Below are 21,157 nucleotides of genomic sequence, written 5' to 3'. Positions count from 1 at the left end.
ACACATTCCGATCACTCCAGTTGCTGTTCAGATTATAACAAAAACGTTCAAAGAGATGTAATTACTTCATTGGCACACTTCAGTCAGACAGCTGGACACAGTTGAACTTACATTTTGTAATCCTAGATGTATTGGCCCAGGCTGTGGCCTCACCGACCCCTCTATCTGCTCCAGATATTAGGGTCATAGCCTGGCTTTGCCACAAGCAGTGCACAGCGGTAAATGAAGCAAGGCTGATTCCCTTCCTTCATAATAAGCAACCGGGTGTTGGCCCTTCAACCACAGTAATCTGTTCTCAAGTTAATTTGAGATCAGCACCCTTCACTTTGCCACTGACAGTCCATGGTACAGCGCTGCATACATACAGGTTGCCTATGTAACACTGACCCATTTAAGCTCAAAACAATGGTTAAATTGTGTATGACCCTGAAAGCATCCTCAACCTTCTGCATTTTTGATGTGATTATGTGACAGCAACAGAGAAGGAAAACAAAAAGGCAAAAAGAAAATAATTGAATGATTGCAAAACTGAAAAACAGTATTGAATTCAAGCATGCAGTACAAGAAGTAATGTATCAAAATATCAAAAATAAGAATCAAGCCAAGATTGTACAAACAGTCACATTTCTTTATGCTCCCTCACTAAACGTCCACAAACTTTCTCAATGCATACTGCAAGGTTTTAGATTGTAATCCAGACAAAGCACACACACACACACACACACACACACACACACCACACACACACACACACACACACACACACACACACACACACACACACACACACACACACACACACACACACACACACACACACACACACACACACACACACACACACACACACACACACACACACACACACACACTTTAAATATTCTCCCATTTATCCAACTGATAAGGACAACACCTTACTGTCAATCTAATGTTCATATTATTGATACAAAATAGGGAAATGGTTTACAGTGTGCCAATCATTCTTTTGTTACAATGTACAGATTGCCTGGAAATCAACAACACCCTTATTTCCTTAGCAACAATGTCCCATGTTACTGTCACTTTCTGCCATCTAGTGGTACAACATGCCAATTGCCTTTCCTCAACAAAAACATCCTCTACTCCCACTTATCCAACCACTTTCATAGAAACATCTCTCTGTCTCTTTAAAAACCTCATTATCGATTCACAACATTAACATTAAATATAACACAATCACCATGATGAGGTAATTAAAGTTACACTAAGGCTACTTGTGTTTTCCTGACCTTACGTTTGATACATCTCAATGCCTATACACTAGAATCATTGCCCTTATGGACAGTTTCCTTGCTAGTCTGCAGTTTGCTTATATCTCCAAGGCGTTTTAAAAAGCTAAAAAATAGTCCAGAGTTTTCAGTCTTTGTCCATGCACTGTTAGTGGGGGTTTCACTATTTCTCTGCAAGGGGTTCCCTGACGGCTCCATTGATTTGTCCACTTTGATTTGCTCCTCATGTCCAGCATCTGGAACATGGGTTACAGAAACATTTAGCTTGCTTTTCTTTTCTGCTGACGGAGAATGCTGGTCTTTAGAACCAGAGTTCTTAAAGCTCTGAGATAAGTTGGGAAAGTCAAACACTTGATTTGAAGGATTTTGTTCAGACCCTTCTGCTGGCAGTGTCCCTTTTTCTCTTGCAGAAGAAGGAGATCTTGCTGGAGGCTTGGGACACAGTTTATCTTCCTCTTCCTCAGTTTTAGGAACTTTAGAAGGTAGAGTATGGCGTCGGCCAAGGTCACATTTTGTGAAAGACTGAGGATTTAGCAAAAGTCTAACTAAATCCTCATTGGTGGGGTCTCCAGGATGCCTGTCTGCGTCCTCATCAAAGGTGCGTTGACGAGGCAATGTGCCTTTTGGACCAGGAGATTTCAGATTTTCAAAAGAATCGGATGAGACACTGCTACGGCTTTTCTGAAAGCGCAAAACCTTTTTAGATGCGTCCCGCAATCTTTGGGCCTCCTCTTCGTTATTATCTTGTAGGTCTTCCTCACTGTCATCAGTGGTGGTGGAGAAAAGTCTGCCTGAGGAGGAAACGCTGGTGGTCCTGCTGGCTGGCTGTGTGAGACCTCTGGAGTCTTCTTTGCTCAAAGTGTTCACCTCTTGTTCATTAGAAATGTCGCCTTTTGCCTTGTTGTCCTCGCTATTGGTTGGAGTTTTCTTTTGTGGAGGGTTCTCTGAGAGTTCAACTGCTGAACTCCACTCTTTTCTGCCCATGTCCGTAGCTTTAACAGAGCCTATTCTTTTTTGAATGCCAGTGGGGAGGTTTGCCTGAGGGTTAATTTCAGATAGACTCCCATCGTTAGGACTGCTGCTCTTCGGGCTTCCATAAGCAGATGAGGGTCTCCCGAGTCTCCTCCGAGAGACACGACTGGTGAGAAAGTTTTGTAGGACAGATTGCAATTGAATTCCTTCCATTTCTTTGTCTCTAGTGGAGCAGGTAGCTGTTGACCTTCGTTTGACAGCATTCTGCAATCTTTCTCTGTGTCGCCGCTTCACCTCTGCCCCCTCTCGAGCCTTATTTTCCTGCAGATAATTACAAAGTTAATAATCAAGCAGATTTGTTTTTATAATTCAGCTGAAGAAAACATGCCAATACACAGGCTTACCTGCATGGCCCGCATGAATTTCTCACAAAAGGAGTGGAAAATGGAGCAACACTCCTCCAGTTTGAACTTCTCTGGGTTTTCACAGAAGTAGTCCGCCACAGAGTCACTCACTGACTGTAGTTCCTGAAGGTCGGTCTCCATTTCAGCTAAGCAGACCTCAGCCCCCTAAATGATAAATATAAAAACATTAGAACATGTTATCACCACTGAACTTCGACAAACCTGGCCACATTCCTCAACAAGGCTTCCTCACCTTTAGAAAATCACCCATCTGAGCTTTTAGGTCTTCTTGCTTCAGGGTGTCCGCTTTGGCATCTTGCACTCTTTTTACCTGTTTTTCATACTCTGCTTCTATTTCACCTTTATTCAGTCTAAGATAAAAAAATATATATATACACTCTGATGATACAGCAAATAAAAAAAAAGGGTTGAAAATGCTGAACGTCTGTTAGTAAGATTGTTTACCTTGATGCAGCTTCAATGTGTGTGAGTTGGTCTGCAAAATTAAGCAGGTCCCCGTCTGACTTCTGGGCTTGCTGTGTTTAATACAAAAACATGGATCAAACATGGATCAAATTCAAATGTAACAAAAATATCACCAGATTAGTAAAACTGACTCTACATTGCAAACAAATTAAAGTACTTGGGTACTTACTATCACTACATAATGCATAAGATTCATTCCTGGTTTGTTTGCTTTAGTGTCTGCTAACTTCAACAAAGAAGCCATTCGGAATCCAATGGCACTGCCTGCATAGCCACCCTGTGAACAAACAAATCAATTATAGATGCACAAACACAAACAAAAGACATAAGAGACTGCACTTTATTATACACTCACAGCATTCATGTAATTTCCAGTCTTCAGCACCAGGCGAATGACGGAATGGAGGTTTTCCGACTCCAAGAGCTCTAAAAGAAGACACACATAGTGATGTCTAAATGGGATTACAACTCTTTCTGTCTAAAATCTGATATCAGCCTTATTTATAAAAGATCCAGGAAGACAATGATACCATTTCCAGCTGCTGTCAAAGTGCTGATGAAGTTTTTCATTTCATCTATGAGGGGGAAAAGTTCCTCTTTGAGCACCAAGCTGCTGAGACGCTCTTCATAGCTACAGACACAAGGTTTCCATCATAAGTGAAGTACTATTGAAATGTAACACGCAATACATGGGATGACATGCAGGTAGCTCACCTGGGAATCTTGACTAGCATTAGCATTAGCAGATCTGCGTCAGGGAGAGCAGAGGGGTCACCTTTAAAGCCGACCAGCTGCTTCTTCTGCAAAAACAAGGCAAGCACAAAACTTAAAACCAGCTTGTTTTCTAACAGCTACAAAGTTGTTAAATCAACAAAACGCATTACAAACATGACAAAAGTAAAAGCAGCTGTCACAAGTACCTCCCCTTCATCTGGCAGCAGCTTGCAGAGCTCCTTCAGTTTTCCAGGACCAAAAGTGAGACTACTTCCTGATTTAATTTCTTCAATCATGTCTTTTACAGTCCTGTGGAGTAAGATGGAAAGACACATAAGGTTCAGACTCAGAAATTATGATTGTTTGTTTATGGTTAGGACTTATTATATGTGTCTAAGTTTATACCACACTTTGCTGCTGTTTTGCAGCTGACTTCAACAAGCCCCTACATGCTCAAATAGCTTTGCGGAATAGCAAACCTCATGATGTCAATCCTCAGAAAAACATGTGCTGCATAGGACATAGGAATTATGGAATATGCTTTTACAAGAAACATATTTGTAACAGAGAAAAATAAAAAAGCATCATTAAAAGTTGTATGGTATTGTTTCCACTTCCTGCTAGATTTGTTGTGTATGCCAAATAACCTTAGGCAATACATTCATAATACCTCCTAGTAATTGATCTGTGGATTACCCGGGAGGTAACCTGTTGGAGCTGTAGAACAGTCTAGATCAGGCTTGCCAGGACATGTCAGAATGTGTAAGGCTTGTGAGTATGTTGCAGACTCTCTATGCCTCATCCTGTGTTGTTGAACATTGGGACATGACAAGTTTATTGTGCAAAAACCCATCACACCTTATGAGTAGTAACACTGACTCACCGCTTGAATTGCTTCAGGAAAATTCCAATGTTCATGCTTCTCTTGGAGCAGAGGATGGAAACCTGGGAATGGATACAGACACAAACCTGGATAAATCAGCTTGTCAGTCGCTAAGATATTTCACTATTGGCTTGAGCAGAGTCTTTTTTTTATCACAGATACCCTTAGTCAACAGATAGTTGATTCCAAAGGTTAAGGATTCTTTGAGTGGATTGTATTGCACAATCAGAGCAAATATACCATTTTGCATCAGTGATACATATTCTCAGTGTCTCTCTTGGATAATGGGACATAGGTCAAAGTTAAGGTTTAGTAACATATTTGAATCTACTTTGTCAGACAAACAGCCATGTTTGTTCTAAAACATAAATAGAGGTTATAAATGAATATGTTTTGGTTTAAGACTTTAACTGAATGGCAATACATATTATTTCCAGAAGCTCAAACACAGAGCACGAGGTTACTAAACAGAATAGAGCTGTTGGATGAAACATTTATACCTTCCTTTAGCAAACAGATATGAAGAATGGTGAAACTCCACCCTTGTATTGAGTGATTCCACATCAAAACACACAACACATTATATTACTTAATACTCTTTTGCAATTCAATCTAAAAATACTTTGTTTTTGTACTCTTAAAAGGAGAAGATTTTAAAAAGTGAAGTGTCAAAAATGTCACTACTGTATGTTCCAATTCCTGTCGCATGGAGAAGAAGCTTAGCAGAGGACATCAACATAAAATGGAGAGTGTGCAGCTGTACTGGTCTTATGTTTTAGCTCTAAACTGCATGCAAAGAAAACAAAAAATAAATCCAGGTCAATCAAGTTGTCTCCATATCTCAGAATTACACTGAGCAAAAAATAGCAAACATTTCAATCTATAGCTTTACAGTCTTGGGGTTGACTCTTGGGGGCAACTGATTAATCAAAATGTACCCCCTGTTTTCTGTGTTTAGAGAACTCACCATTACCCCTCCTGAGGCAGAATTTGGCAGGCCCCTCAGGCTCTGGCGGTTCAGGGCCTTCACTTGTTGCTGGTCCTGCTTGCGGCTGAACAGCTCCTCCATGTGTTCAGTGTCCAGCTCATATTCCCCATCAGTCTTATCTGCTGTCCAGATGTTGTGTTTTCCTTCCACACTGTGTTTGGGGAGGGTTTCCCAGTTGAAATTGCGCATCCTGGAGCGCCGGTGTGCTCCCTTGGCATTAAGGCCAAAGCCATGTAGTGATGGGGGGAGGCCAAAGCCTGGAGGTGGAGGAGGTGGAGGTGGTGGTGGTGGTGGCGGTGGTGGCGGTGGTGGCGGTGGTGGCGGTGGTGGCGGTGGTGGTGGTGGAGCGGGTGGACCTCCTGGTTGCATCTTTGGTCAAGGATCTCTCAGTCGGTTTGGGGTGCAGTCATGATCTAAGTCACACATATAGGCGAGATTAGAGCCTATAACAAAATGTACAGGAACAAATTAATTACTGAGTGGCTGTCTTTATAGAAATTATTCTGCAGCCAATGTGCTGCAGGGACTTGTCCAAATTGTTGTCAATTATGATGATGCATTTACAGTGAGAGAAACATAATAGGATAGGGACAGATTAAAGAAGTCTCTATGGCAACAAAATAAATATGCCAGGGATAAAGCATTTTCTTCTCCAAAGTACATAAACTAAATGACCATTGTGCTTGGTTGGCAAAACATATGAAAAGCATTATTATATACTTTGAAATGATATTGCAGCTGTTACTCCAAATCTATCACAATAGTCACGTTTGTATGGAATTATTAGTAACACTTTAGGAGGTAAATAAACAACTATTGTTAATTGTATGTTAAATTCAGTCCAGTTGACTGAGCTTTCGATGTTTAATTGGCATGGGAATTAAACCATACGTTATCCTAAATAAAAAAAAGGCCTGGTGTTTTTTCTGAGTGCAACTAACATTATCTATCCAAAAAATCCATTACAATGTTTCTTAATAATAGGCTACTAACATAATCAGGAAGTAAAAAGGCAACTTACGTTTGCTCTTGGATCAGCTGATGCCCCATTATCCTCATTTGTGTCGCTTTCTTTTTGTTAGTCCTCCGTGTTCTTGTTAAAACTTCACCATCAAAAGTAGAGTGACAACAACCTGGCTAGCGCGAGAGAAGTGTCGAAACTCCAGTCTGCGTGCACTCGACACGCCCAGGTAACTCACTGTGTCCATGGCAGCCCACACCTTCCCGTAGGAGGAACTCTGGGAATTATACTGAAGGTATTTGGCTTGTTGGCTGGAGTTTGAGGCAACTCTGTTTTCTGTCTAGCTGTCAGGAACTCATGTGAGCAGTCTGCCTAAAAGACTCTTCCACAGTGATCAACGTCCTCATTGATTGAGACGGAATATTGATTTCTTCAGGGTGTTTGTAGAAGACCAACCAGGCTTATTCATGTAGCAGTAAGATTTTTTTTTTGTAATGCTAAGAACACACAATCCCTCTGTTTTAGAGCTGCCTGGTGTAATTTTGTATTGAAGTGAATGAATAAATGGGTTAAACAACATACTTTGGTTAAACATTAAGCTTTAGTACCAGCTCACTCAGTCATGTGATGGAATGTGGGGTTGTGATCAGGCTGGCCTTTAGTATAGTCAAATAGCTATGAGCACTTCAACTCTGTCCCAGAAATGATTAGCCCTTAGAATGATAGCTGTAATACCCAGATGCATTTGTATGCTAATGAGGTGGTTCTCAGCTGTCTGAGAGAAACTCAATACACTGTTTCAACTGGATTCCTCATCTGAAATAGGCTACACCAAAAGGAAAGGAATGGATTTTGTATCCAATTGTAGACATTCTAAATAGTGACTTTTAAACGTGTGTTAACCCTCCTGTTGTTTTTCGGGTCAAATCTGACCGATTTACTACTTTCATCAATCATAACTTTTTTGTTTTACATTTGATTGCATTAAGGCTTTATGATATCCTTCACAGTAGACATTTGAACATATAAAATAGCTGATCACCACTTTTATTGAATTTTGGATGATTTAGTCAACTTTGTAACACCCATGGTGTTCCCGGTCCCAGATAAAACACACACACAAACACACACAAACACACGCACACACACACAAACACACACACACACACACCCACACACACACACACACACACACACACACACACACACACACACACGCGTTTCCCCCCCTTATGTGCCCATCCCCCCATGTGAATCACAGCTGGCACACACAAACAAACACACACACATACACACAGAACAATTTGATACATTTCCCGCTCTTATGTGCCTATCCCCCCACATGGATCACACATGGCACACGCAATACATGTTCAGTGTCTATTCTTTGTATATTTACTGCAGTTTTTCATGTATACCAGTAGTCTGATACAATATTTATAGTTTGAAAGGGTGTTAAATGAAATTTGGGGATGATTAATGGTGTTTGCGTTAATGTAATAGCAGTCAAAACAGGACCGGTCAAATTTGACCGCAAACACCAAAGTAAGGGGGGGGGAAACGAACACAACAGGAGGGTTAAGATCCCTTATTTGAACATGATGCTTTTAATATATGAAATAGCTCCTCTGCACTCCTTTACAAAATTACAATGTAAATATAACCAAAGCCACTGCACATTTTTCTTCATGGGTAATGTAATTTTCATCTTCCTTGTAAAAGAGTCTTGAATGCAAAGTGAATTTGACCAATAAGTGTCTGGGCATGTTAATATTCTTGGCGGCATACTTTACAGGGTAACAAAAATTAATAAATTCATGACTTTTAATAATAATCATTGGGAAAGAAGCTGGAAAATGAAATTATCATAATAACTTGTTTGTATTGCCATGTGGAAGATTATACCAATTACACACACCTAGTGTACACAACGAACACAGCTGCTTGATTAAGCTACTGATGTTATAAAAGGCATGAGTCAACACAAGTCTTAATCAACACCCCTCAAGTCAACGTTGGCTACAGTGCACCTACTGTACAGCATAACACTACATCTGACTAAAATACTTATTGTTCAGTACTCCGAGAGATACTGAAGCTTGTATACCCAGCCTAGAACATATGTGGTTTCAGACATTTTCAGAATTCCGATTCGTGGTAATGTCATCTATGAAATTAATGGAACCACGCATGATAATTGAGTGAATACAACGACTGAAATTGAAGCTGAAGACACACCCCAGCTAGACATTTTTGGTTCTAAAAACATTCTGAGAATGTTACCATTTATTGTTCTAGGAATGTTTTCAGCGGGAAGTTTTAGTTTGGTTCCCAGAATGTTCTTCTGAAAGGTAGGATAACGTTCTCTAAAAACATTCTTAAAATGTTTGGTGATGACCTTCTTCAAATGTTTTTGATAACATTGTTCAAACATTATGCCCTACTATTCTTAAAACGTTTTCAGTCGGAAGTTTTATTTTGGTTCCCAGAATGTTCTTCTGAAAGCTAGGATAACGTTCTCTAAAAACATTCTTAAAATGCTTGGTAATAACCTTTTTTAAATGTTTTTGATAACATTGTTAGAACATTATGCCCTACTATTCTTAAAACGTTTTCAGCTGCAAGTTAGATTTTTTTATGTTGCCAGGATAACGTGCAGCTATTACAAGTCACTGTCGGTGTCACATGTACTGGGGGGAACCATAATCAGCGTAACATTTGTTTATTAGAAAAGGGGAGCTAGGAGTGGAGGTTGGTTATGGCGGCAGTGAGAAACAGTGGTTCCAGGGTGGAGAGGCATGGCTGGTCTTGGGAGTGTGGCAGGCCTTGGATTCCTCCTGGGAGAGACACAAAAATGAGTGTGAGGCAAAAGCAGGCAAAGTTGTCAGCTAATCTGCTGGCAAAAAGCTAGAGCGGCACGCAACAAACCGTTCACGGCAACAATCCGGCAGGGAATGAGTGCAGGCTGCAGGCTTTAATAGTGTCGCCGATGAGCAGGTTGCAGGTGTGGTTGATTGGAGATTGCTCCCAGCCGTGTAGAGCAGACCAGCAGGCAGACAGTAGAAACAAACACATACAAACACTAACAGGGGTTTCAGGGACGGGCAGTGACAGTCGGTCCGTTCTATTTCATCCCTTCTGACCGCCAGAGGCGGTGCTTTAAGCACTGGATATGTCCATCGCGCACATGCGCAGGTCGAGTACCAATACCAACAAAGTCACCTGTGACCCCACGTGACACCGGGCTATATCTGCCGGTGTCGTCAGAGGATCTGTTCCTTTTATCTTCTCGCTGCGCGAGTACCGTGGCTACATGTTGTAGCCTACAGCGTTCGGCTTGAACTAAGGGATTCTCTGCATACAGCTGGCTGCGTGCCATGCAGGATCCGGCGAAGGTGGGGCTGGGTCGCATGCCATCCATTGAGCCTGCCATCGCCTCCCTGATTCTGACAGTTGTCAGCAATCTGGCGAAGGCCTTAGCTCTGGCCCAAGAGTTGTCTGTCCTGCAATCGAGCCAGTAGACCATCTGCTTCAGCCCGGGGGGTTCTACTCAGTGTACTTTCTCGTGAGCAAGAAAGTCGGCGGATTTCGTCCGATCTTGGACCTCAGAGGAATCAACAGATTCCTGAAGGTGCTGCGATGGAGCCCGATGGGGCAGGATGCTCTGGCGCACGATTGGCCAGACAGTCTCCTATATGCCTTCCCGCCGCTGCCTCTGATTTTGCAGACGCTTCAGAGGGTCCTTACACGGGGGCACAGGCTCCTTCTGGTTGCCCCTCTCTGGCCGGGGAGGGTTTGGTTCCCACTGCTGCGCAGCCTCTGTTGCAGCCCACCATGGCGTCTCCCCGACAGGAAGAACCTTCTGTCACAGCTCAGGGGTCAGGTCTGGCATCCCGACCCTCATCGTCTTCAGCTCTGGGCTTGGCCTCTGCGGGGCCCAACCCACTGTTGAGTGATTTTACGGCATCTGTCAGGGAAACTATCCTGAATGCCAGAGCACCAGCCACTCGCAGTACGAGTGCAAATGGAAGCTGTTCTCCCGCTGGTGTGTAGGTAAGGCCGAGAATCCGGGGCATTGCTCTGTGGCCACCATTTTGGAGTTTCTGCAGTCCCTTCTAGATAGTGGACGTTCTCATTCCACTTTGAGGGTTTATGTGGCTGCTATTTCTTCCCGACATGTTGGAGTCGACGGCGCCACGGTGGGGTGCCACAGGTTGGTGTCCCTCTTCCTGAGAGGGGCTTTATGGCAGCGTCCCCCTAGCACCCCGAGGGCCCCGGCTTGGGACCTGCCCCTGGTGCTGGATGCCCTATCATCTCCTCCCTTCGAGCCCCTGGCCCAGGTGGGGCTTAAGTGGCTGTCCATGAAGGCAGCATTTCTGCTTGCCATAACCTCAGGGAAGCGAGTTGGGGAGTTACATGCCCTCTCTGTGAGCGATACATGCCTGAGGTGGAACTCCGATGGCTTAGGTGTTGCCCTCTGGCCAAATGTGGCGTTCCTGCCCAAGGTGCTTCCACAAACCCACTTCAATCAGCCTATCCAGCTGGCACGCTTTGACATTCTACAGTAGAGCGGCACGTCTGAGTTGCTGTGCCCTGTGCGTCCCCTAAGGGCGTATATTGATGCTACTGCCTGTATACGGCAGTCGGAGCAGCTCTTCGTTTGCCATGGCAGCACTAAAAAAGGTTGTGCTCTCTCTAAACAGCGGCTGTCCCACTGAGTTGTCAATACCATCTCACATGCCTATGGGGCCAGTGGCCGCCCCCTGCCATCAGGGGTGAGATGCCACTCTACAAGGAGCATCTCAACATCTTGGGCTGCCCTGAGAGGGGTGACCGTGCCCCTGGAGACATTCTGCGCCGCGGCGCCGTCTGGCACATTCTCCAGGTTTTATCGGATTAATGTCGCCACTCCCCATCCTTTGGGGCGTGGTCCTATTGCCGAGCTCCGCTGCTTCCAGTTAGTAAGTGCTTGGATTATTCATGACATTGTTGGTATAAGTCATCCAGTGCTTAAAACACTGCCTCTGGTGGTCAGTAGGGATGAAATAGAACGATAGTTACGACTGTAACTACGGTTCTATGAATCCCAGATGACCGCCAGAGTATCCTGTCACTCAGAATCCTTGTGTTCTCACAAGAAGATTCTGGGAACAGATCCTCTGACGACACCGGCAGATATAGCTCTGTGTCACATGGGGTCACAGGTGACTTTGTTGGTATTGGTACTCGACCTGCGCGTGCGCGCGATGGACATATCCAGTGCTTAAAGCGCCGCCTCTGGCGGTACTCCGGTACTAACTATCGTTCTTCTATATGTCTATCGGTTTCAAATCTAAAGGATGCAATTACGATTTCCATCCACTATGCATAAACAGCGGACACTGTTTATACGCAGCCCTCACAAACCACACACAGCCAGATAGCCATTTTCACACCTCCCGCGCGAGGTCAGAGAAAGTCGGCCCAAGCAATCACTCTGATTGGTTGTTCACACTACCGCTGCCTGCTGGTAAGGACAGTTATTGCCACTCGTCGACTGAAGTATTTGCGGTGTGTTCGTAGGCGGGCGGCGTAGGCGGGCGGCGTAGCCGACGCAGGCGACGTAGCTGACGTAAAAATCGGGACGCCTTCGGTACGCCTTCTTTGGTCTCAGGTGGGTGTGTAGCGGCCTTAACAGTTAGAACCTACATGAGAGGCACAACCTTTATAGTCAGAAAAAAAATGTGATTATTTTCTGATATTTTACACATATGAATACTGTGGGCCCACATACCTTAGTGTGATTATAAGTGCATGTGAGTGAATATTGGCATGCAAATTCGTTTTTATACGTCCTATTCATTGTCTCAATACGCTCATACAGCCATTATGCAAATGCACCAACTTGGCTGCCAGAGGAGAGTACCAACGTTAATCGGCGATACTCCTGGCGACTAAAAGTGGCTTTTAAAATAAACCTATTTGGTTTTCTAAGTGTTATTCTATCAATATGACAATAGAGACATGTGCATAAACAACAAAAGCACTTGCAGCTGAAAACATTTTAAGAATAGTAGGGCATAATGTTCTAACAATGTTATCAAAAACATCTTAAGAAGGTTATCACCAAACATTTTAAGAATGTTTTTAGAGAACGTTATCCTACCTTTCAGAAGAACATTCTGGGAACCAAAATAAAACTTCCTGCTGAAAACATTCCTCGAACAATGAATGGTAACATTCTCAGAATGTTTTTAGAACCAAAAATGTCTAGCTGGGAACTCACACATGCCACCGCAAACATTCAATATCTGCTTACAGTTTATCACGAATTACGTGCTTGTCTGTTTTTTTCAAAAGGAAAATGTGGTGACATCAGATTTTTTAAAACATCCTTTTCAAACAAATGCAACAACTTGTGTTTTATGACAACTCCTGCTCAATTCTGTTTGTTGTAAAGCACTTTGGCACAAACCTGGTTTATTTTTTAAAGCGCTCTACAAATAAATCTGACGTTGACAATGACCGTGTTAATATTTCGCATCACAGGAGCGTTTTATAAAAAAAGAATAACCTCCTGAAAACCTATAAAAAACGTTCTGTCATCTCAGGCCAAACAAAAAAACATCCTCAGAATGTTGCAGGCAAAACGTTCCACCTTTGTAAACATATCACATTAAAGGAACGTTTTATAAAAAACTTTCTGTCATCTCAGGCCTCATAACATCCTTAAAACATTTTCTGAATGTTGCTTTGAAAATATTCTTCTTTTGTTATCATGTAACATTGAGGTAATGTGTTATAAAAGAACATCTGTAATGTGTTACCTCAACAACGTCCAAAAAACATCTTTAGAATGTTGCAGGCAAAACTTTCCACCTTTGTTAACATATCACATTAAAGGAACAATTTATAAAAAACTTTCTGTCATCTCAGGCCTTAATAACATCCTCAAAACATCATGTTGCAGTTAAAACGTTATGTCTTAAACCTTATAGGAACATTATTTAAAATGATAAACATCCTCAAAAGGTTCTTTGAACATCAGATTAAAACGTTTTCTTTAAAACATTATTAGAACCTGTAGGTAACGTTAGCCAAAGTTGTGAGAACGTTCCCTGCTAGCTGGGACAGCAGTCGAATACAGTAAATGCATACAAGGGATCTGATGGGTATCACTGGTTTAGAAACTGAAGTTTTTAAATGTATTAATAAATTATGAAAAGCATGTTAAAGATATATCAGGTTGTATTGAGAGTACATCATTAATGTTGCCATACAATAACATATTGTGAGCTTTCTGTACATCATCTTTAAGAGCTTCCCACATAAAATTGAAGGATCTGTGTCGACAGCACAGTTAAGTGAAACAAAACATCCAGCAGATTTTATTGGAAATGCAGAACAAGACAAAGACAATCATCTGAATGAAAATAAATGCACGTACCATACAATGTTGTGTCACAAAACAATTGGTAAATAAATAACACAGAATAAGAAATGTACAGTACGTATACATTCGGTCCTTTAAGAGACACTGAAATGAATTTAAGGATTTGAGACTTCAAGAATGAGTGTTGAAGGCTCTTTTTTTTTTTAAATTGCACCTTGGATTGCAAGGACATATTGATTGTTCAGAAGTTGTATTGATTGAAGCATCTGATGTATGGATTCATGTAGAGTTACTTAGTGTAACAACTATTGAGGCTTGTTTCCATATATAAACATTGGAGTAAACATGACAGATAGTGTGCTGAATTCACATCTCTTACCCAAAATGTAGGATATCAAAATAGCTATGGATTATATATTAGGTTAAAGAAAATCACTTGAATCACTCTATGTGTATTTATATTTTCCCTTCTATGCAAACTGACCATTCAGGGAGGTAAACCACAAGGTGATATTAGAAGCGTGGTGGGATAACTTTGAAAATTATGCATTATCCTGGTGGCTCTGATTTAAATTTGTGAAACTAAATTTGAAAAAATAGGGTTCAGTCATGCATAGAATATTTCATAATATTTTTTATATCATCCCACCAGCTTATCTGATTTGTGGAGTTCCTCCAATGTGATATACTCTGAATATATATATATTGTTTTGTTTTTGTATTATGTCAAAAGCGTTATCTTATATTTATATATATATATATATAAATATAAATATAAGATAACGCTTTTGACATAATACAAAAACAAAACAATGCATGTGCAAAACTGCCAAGGAGTATTTCCACAATAGTAGACTATACTGTACATACATAAAAAGGTGATACATGATTGTGCTACCTAAAGGATAAGAAAGTAACAAAAAGTAATTTGTGACTTAACAAAAAAATCAAAGTACAACTAAAATAGTTGTACTGTCTAAGTAATATGTGATACTTAAAAACATTACAAAAGAAAATCTTACATTTGCTGTATCACTGAACACAAATGATCCTATAACATACTCATTTATGCATTTCATTCTTGCCCATCTAACCCCAATGTCAAGATCCTCCCTGACCAGCCGTCGGCTGTCACTGTACACCTCAACCAGCCCAGTCTACTGCTCCTCCAGCCAGGATGGCTTGTCTGTTCCCGGGGGCTTTAACTTTACATTGAACTGTATTAGAGTTTGTTCCAATTGCTCCTGGTTGCCAGCAAAGTAGGCTGAGATAGCATTGTGGAAGAGAAGCAGCTGCTTGTGCATAACCTTAACCTAAAGAAAAAAGAAGAGGGAAATGTTGCCATTACTAACAGTTTCTAAATTCTAGAGGAAGAGTACATCCCATGGACATCTGTTAAGATAACATTTACAAGCGGTTTATTTAGATTCTAGGGAATCAACCAGAAAGCAACTTGCACATATTATTCCTCTATGTATTCCCAAGCTTCAAATACAAACAAATGTTGATGTAATTCTTTCTTACTTAGTTGATGAAAACTATCAGACATTAGTGTTTGATTTTAAACAATGTCTCAGATTTTAAACAATGTCTCAGTTTCAATTTTGACAAAACTGAGACATTTGCTTTTTATTGTAATTATTAACAGCATAATTATGCTCATGTCTGTGCACGAAGAAGCCTGCCTGCTTCCTCTGGTTGATCAGTTCTGCGTCAATAGATGCATATGGGCAGAGATTGAGTGGGGCAACTCAACCTCAAACCACTGCTGTAGTGCATAATAGTTTTGATTAACCAAACTACTGATTTTATTCTACATTCAGAATGACAGGTAATTGTGAGTCTTTTTAAAGAGGTAACCTATCATCGGACTGAAGAGAGGAGTTTCACTGGTTGACAGTTTTAAGCCTGTTTGAGCTCTTACCACACCCAGCATCACTGATGGTTAGGGTTGGGTGAGGTCATAAATGTTGCAGACACTCCCAACAGTGATGTCATAGGGTCCTGAATACTTTACCTACACATCACTGCAGACATCTGAGACATTAATCCAGTGGAGATCAGATATAACAATAACAGATTTCCGGAGGTATTAAGCTACTACAGACATTTGAAATGACTTTAAACCACAAACCTTGTTTTCGTCCAGGAATTTGAGCTTGATGGTGACATCACTACGCAGCCTTTCATATTTGTCTCTGTGGATCTGGTAATCATGCTGAGCCATCTCTATGCGGACCATGGCAGCTGCATCCCTGGGGCCCAAACTCAGCTCTTCCATATCAGAACGATAGGCATCAAACTCAAGTCTGCACGGAAAAAAACCAGTTCAGGCTGTCAGGCTCTCATTCTCCAGGTGATAACCACAAAGGTATTCAGATCATATTCTTCACCTATCAGGTTTTGTTACCTTGCATTCTCATACAGTTTAATGGTCAGCAGAGTGTCCTCCATTGTTTTGTTGACCAGTGTGTCGATACTGGACACAAAAAAGCTGATGGCACTGAGGAGAGACTCGCCATTTCTGCACAGCAGTTTTTGTGTTTCTGCATTATACCCAAACTCGTCCTGCAGAGAAACACAATTTTACCTGTCAACTTCAGTTCCCTCTCACATCACACTGGGAGTTTTTGCAATACTGAACAGTACCTGCAACTCTGGGGACTTCTGGCTGAGGTCGGCGAAGGTGTCTCCCAGCGCCTGTTGTGTCTCCACCATGCTTTGGAAATGAGTGGTGAGTGCAGTGGTCAGTCTTAGGATGGTTTCATACTTGCTCTTGGTGTCTCTCAACACGTCAATCTGAGCTTCCAGTTCCAGGTCTACTGTTCTTGAACCTCTGCCAAACCTCTCTGAGAACATCTGCTTTGTACACTACAAAGAGGAAATGCATAAAGAAAAGCAGATTAAATTAAAGGTAGGGTAGGTAATTCACTTCAGAAACACTTTTTGTTATATTCCATGGAATGCTCTTAACATCCCGATACATGAAATGCTTTAACAATAAATACATCAATTCATCTGTGGAAGCCATGGCGCTGTAAAAAGCACGACCAATTATTTTAGCCGGCCCGGCTAAAATAACTGGATGGCCTACCTGCCTGTCAGCCTTCCATCTCGTGCACAAACTTATCTCGTACCCTCATTGGTCATGTGCGCGTTCGTGTGTGTTGGAGGAGGGGCTCTGTAAGGAAGTCTGAAGGAAGGGGCAGATTTTTTCCGGCTGCGTACTTTCAAATTCTAGCGCACTCGAGCTGGTTTCTCCATTCTTACCTACCCTACCTTTAAGGTAGTACAAAGTCATTATGACTGAAAAACACATGTAAAAGGTGGTCTAGTGCTGCAACTTACAATTATTTTAAATATAGATTAATCTTGATCATTTATAGATTCAACTATTAATCCTAAACTCAGAAAATAGTGAACAATGTCTAATCCAGGTTCTCAAAATCCAAGGTGATTGAAATGTCTTGTTTTGTAAGTCCAAAGCACTAAATACTTTGATAATGGATTAGGTCAATCTATTATCAAAGTATTTAGTATTTATTATTGCATAATAAAACTGATATATTAACAACACGGTTAAGCTTGGGACCAAAGGATACCTACAATTTTCACATAATGTATTTTAAAACTCTCTTACATGCTTATATTCTCAAATGTATGTTGGTTCTGCAAAGAATGATAAATAGTGCAAGCATATATATTTTTGAGCTTGTGGAAACTTTTGAAAGAAAATAATCTACACACAGTACACAATACCTTGTATGTATTTATGCCCCATTTCTTCACACTGTCCAATTTCTCCACTGCCACACCACGAGAAAGTTCTTCGGTTGAATTACCAGTATTATTGTTCGACGACCCTAACAGACACAACAAAAATCTATGAAGACTCTAATGCATGTCATCAAAGTTTAAAAGGCGGGGGGATAAATGAAAAGCATGGACTATGACAATGAGTGAGAACAGTGTGGACATGGTGATGAGCCTGGTGATACCTGGATGCTGGTCTGTGTGTTGGGAAAGTCGAGTTGCTGCAGATTGGCTGTTTGGCAAGCCAACACCCCTGGATTTCATGCGAATGTCTGAAATGAGCATGGGGATGATAAAGAGTGAGAATGAAAAGATGGCATGAAGTGAAATATGTGTCAAAAAGAGGTTTGGCATTAAGATATGCGGCTGAACAGCAGAGTTTGCAGACTGAAAGAAAATGTAAAGCTCTGTGATGGAGGATACATAATAAATTGGAGTTAAAGGGATTTCGAAATAATCTACCATGCCGGTCTCTCATGCAGAAGGAAAGGGTTTATTCACAGATGAAAATGGACTTCATGGGATGAGAGGTAACTACCAAACAATGAAAAACTGTCATCCAAAGTGCATTTTACAGGAAAAAGAGGACAGTCGTATTAGACAACAATGCAACATTTAAAGTGACAGCCCTGTATCAGGTTAGTGCACCCATAATCCTGGAAGCTGCCAAAACACTTTCTGTTTCTGAAGCTGTGAGTTGAAGAGGTACAAGCAAGGTTTCATATAACATCCTCAGTCAAGCAATATCAAAACCTCTTATACAGAGCCAAACCGATAGGTTAATTTTGAAAACAAAAAAGGGTTGTCAGAATACACAGCCACCTGGTCCCGGAGCAGGGGCTCTTCTTCTGTCCACATACTCAGGGTTGAAGCGTACTGCTGGCCCTATGGGATATGGATGTTTATAATGTGAACCTGGAGCCTAGAGGTCAGACTCTTGTGAAACATCAAAATACAAGAGAGAAAAGGGGGGTCAGGTATCGACCACTTTAGGAGACTTAAGGTTTGCGACAATCTCCTGCTCAGCGCATGGCAGTCTGTGCAGCCTGTAGATGTGGATAAATCAATGACATCTTTGGAGAGCAAACCATGTTCGTAAGAATATGCAACAAAGTGAAACCTGTAAGGATGGCAGTTTTTTTCCGAACAATACCTTTGATGCTGCTGGTAGGAATGATGCCCCCTGCAGGTCCTCCATAACCTCCTGAGACAATGCTGGTTTCATTCAGGTTGGGTCCAGACACCATCACCTGCTGCAAGTCCTGATGCGATCACCACAAAATATTGTTAATTAATATGATTAAGAATGCAATACATATTATCAAATGTAATGGTTTAGAAACTGTGACTATATCTTTTGACATTATCAACTTAAAAAGAATGTATCATGAAAAACTCAGTAGTTGTACAATACAGTACTATGCACTATACGTTACTATAACGTGAAATTGCAGGAGGTTATATTGCACTAACAATATACATGCAAGTGCAATATAATCTCAATACCATCATTTTGTTTGTTACTTATTGTGTTATTAATAATGTGTTCATACTTAGCACTTTTGCCTCACTCTATCTGCACTATCTGCTGTTGTAATAATGTAAATGTCCCTGTTGCGGGACAAATAAAAGATTTCTGATTCTGATAATGATATATTCCAAATAAAGAATAATAATACTATGAAAAAAGAATAGTGCAAACTAGGAATTTGTGTGCAAATAAAAAAAAAGAAGCTATTTGCCCAAGGCTACCCCACTCTTAGTGGACTAACTGTATGTTCTGGCCTTTGTCCACTGAGATCTATTTTCTTTAGTTTTAAAACTTTTCATGCTAAATGACTCATTCACAAACAATTATAAACACATTTCTGGTAACACACGGTTTAAAGCTTTACTTTTGCAAGTTTCTTTAAGGAGAAAATCTGTTTTATGTATCTGTCGATTAAATCAATGAATTAGTCATACTTTGTCAACTGACAGTGAGTCAACCTGCACAGTCACCACACAGAAATAGCTTATATGCTCTTTTCATTATTCAGTATGGTGACCCTACTGTCCTCACACAGACATATTATTCATAGGACAACTGATACTGCAGCTTTCTCATCCCTGTACAAGAATGTGACATTATATCTGACATTACAGTCGTGAATTGCTTTTCATGCAAGCTGAAGCTCATAAATAAATGTCATCCTTGTGCTCACTATCCATGCTCTAAACCCATATTTCTCATAATGTAGGTATTGATGGGGACAGTGGTATAACATTACAGATCCTGTAAACATCTGCAGGCCTGTTTGATGTGTAACAGCTGGCCTAAACAGCAGTAGTCATGTGTATCGCGTGAAAAGGGTCCGAGAAACAAACAATCTGAGCAAAAAAACACAAAAAAACAGATTTATTTAAAAAACCTTGTCAGCGATTTGAGAGAAAATGTGACTGACCTGCTCGAGGCTGTCATCCTCTGGCAGAGTCCCTGTGTCTCCATTGCTGTTAATGGGGATCTCCATGGTTGCAGCCTTGCTCATGATACTGTCTGCCATATTTTAATCTCTGCAAGACAGCACACAGTAACACTTAAAGATAATATTATGTTTGCAGTTTCACAACATGCCTACCATACAGCGTTCAAGTCCACATTGACATAAAGTATCTTCTTGTTTTTGCTTACATTGATGCTAATGTGGCTGGCTAATCTCAGCGGCGCTGAAGTGGCTATAGTAGTTGACAGCTAGCTTCCTCACCAGTCGAAAACCTGAAGTCCAGCCTTCCGAGGAGAAAAAAGCCGTTATTCACACTTAAAGCAAACTTGAAAAGCAAAATGTTCAACGGGAAAGCACCGTTGTTGTATTAGCTATAATTCAAAGCTAAATCCATCCATTGTTATCCATTGTTTTTCCTGCAACGTTCACGTTATCTGCCTGCTTTCATGTAATTCAGCCAGAAAATCCCTGCATCCATCCAGCTAACAGCTTTAGTAGCACTTCGAAATAAAATACTGTGTGATTTTTATTCTATTGCAAGTCAGATGGCAGGGGTTTAAAATCAATGCACTTCAAGTAAAACATAGGATCTTCACTCTTGAGTTCGTTTTATTTTAATAAATGAGAGGCTGGAAGCGTATAATGTGAATGGATGCTATTATTTTGAAGGGTAATACCTTGAATGTGGCATCACCGTCAAGCTTCCTCCCCCGCTCCATCTTCCACGTAGTGCGGTGCTGACGTAGCTTTATCCCTGAACTGCAGTGTTCTGCTGCTCCGGAAGATGTCACTAATAGCTAACTGACTAGTGGA

The 21,157-nt window shown here is 41.2% G+C and overlaps 2 protein-coding genes across 6 annotated transcripts; both read right to left on the bottom strand.

Annotated features, from left to right (window-relative positions):
• Positions 1–809: 809 nt before the first annotated feature.
• Positions 810–6,027, bottom strand: fhdc4 (FH2 domain containing 4; the record flags this gene model as incomplete). Its single annotated transcript, XM_034113393.1, has 11 exons — positions 810–2,561; positions 2,645–2,809; positions 2,898–3,015; positions 3,110–3,180; positions 3,300–3,407; positions 3,486–3,556; positions 3,661–3,761; positions 3,845–3,930; positions 4,051–4,153; positions 4,728–4,789; positions 5,695–6,027. Coding segments are annotated over 11 exons (2,487 nt in total), but the record flags the coding sequence as incomplete, so codon positions are not given.
• An 8,801-nt stretch (positions 6,028–14,828) lies between these two features.
• On the bottom strand, positions 14,829–20,809 carry LOC117468858 (arfaptin-2-like). 5 transcript variants are annotated; one of them, XM_034113202.1, is made up of 10 exons: positions 20,533–20,809; positions 20,306–20,414; positions 19,015–19,123; positions 18,684–18,746; positions 18,047–18,133; positions 17,808–17,911; positions 16,698–16,919; positions 16,459–16,616; positions 16,183–16,357; positions 14,829–15,361 (listed from the first exon to the last, which is right to left on the bottom strand). In XM_034113202.1, exons 2-10 carry the CDS (start codon positions 20,402–20,404, stop codon positions 15,206–15,208), a joined length of 1,173 nt encoding a protein of 390 aa, XP_033969093.1. In that variant the 5' UTR covers positions 20,405–20,414; positions 20,533–20,809; the 3' UTR covers positions 14,829–15,205. The 5 variants fall into 5 exon arrangements, with proteins under 5 accessions (XP_033969093.1, XP_033969095.1, XP_033969096.1 ...); XM_034113204.1 differs by having other exon boundaries at positions 20,606–20,809; XM_034113205.1 differs by lacking the exon at positions 18,684–18,746.
• Positions 20,810–21,157: the final 348 nt, after the last annotated feature.

Source organism: Trematomus bernacchii, unplaced genomic scaffold, assembly GCF_902827165.1.
Source record: "Trematomus bernacchii unplaced genomic scaffold, fTreBer1.1, whole genome shotgun sequence".
Lineage (NCBI taxonomy): Eukaryota > Metazoa > Chordata > Actinopteri > Perciformes > Nototheniidae > Trematomus > Trematomus bernacchii.
Note: the sequence above shows the minus strand (reverse complement) of the source record. Positions and strands in the feature narration are given on the sequence as shown.

Excerpts from the sequence above, each read along its gene's own strand:
- LOC117468858 (XM_034113202.1), bottom strand. The coding sequence starts at position 20,404 with ATGGCAGACAGTATCATGAGCAAGGCTGCAACCATGGAGATCCCCATT. Across the intron at positions 17,912-18,046 it reads ACACACAGACCAGCATCCAG|GGTCGTCGAACAATAATACT; the intron begins GTATCACCAGGC and ends TGTGTCTGTTAG. Across the intron at positions 16,358-16,458 it reads AAACTGTATGAGAATGCAAG|ACTTGAGTTTGATGCCTATC; the intron begins GTAACAAAACCT and ends TTTTCCGTGCAG.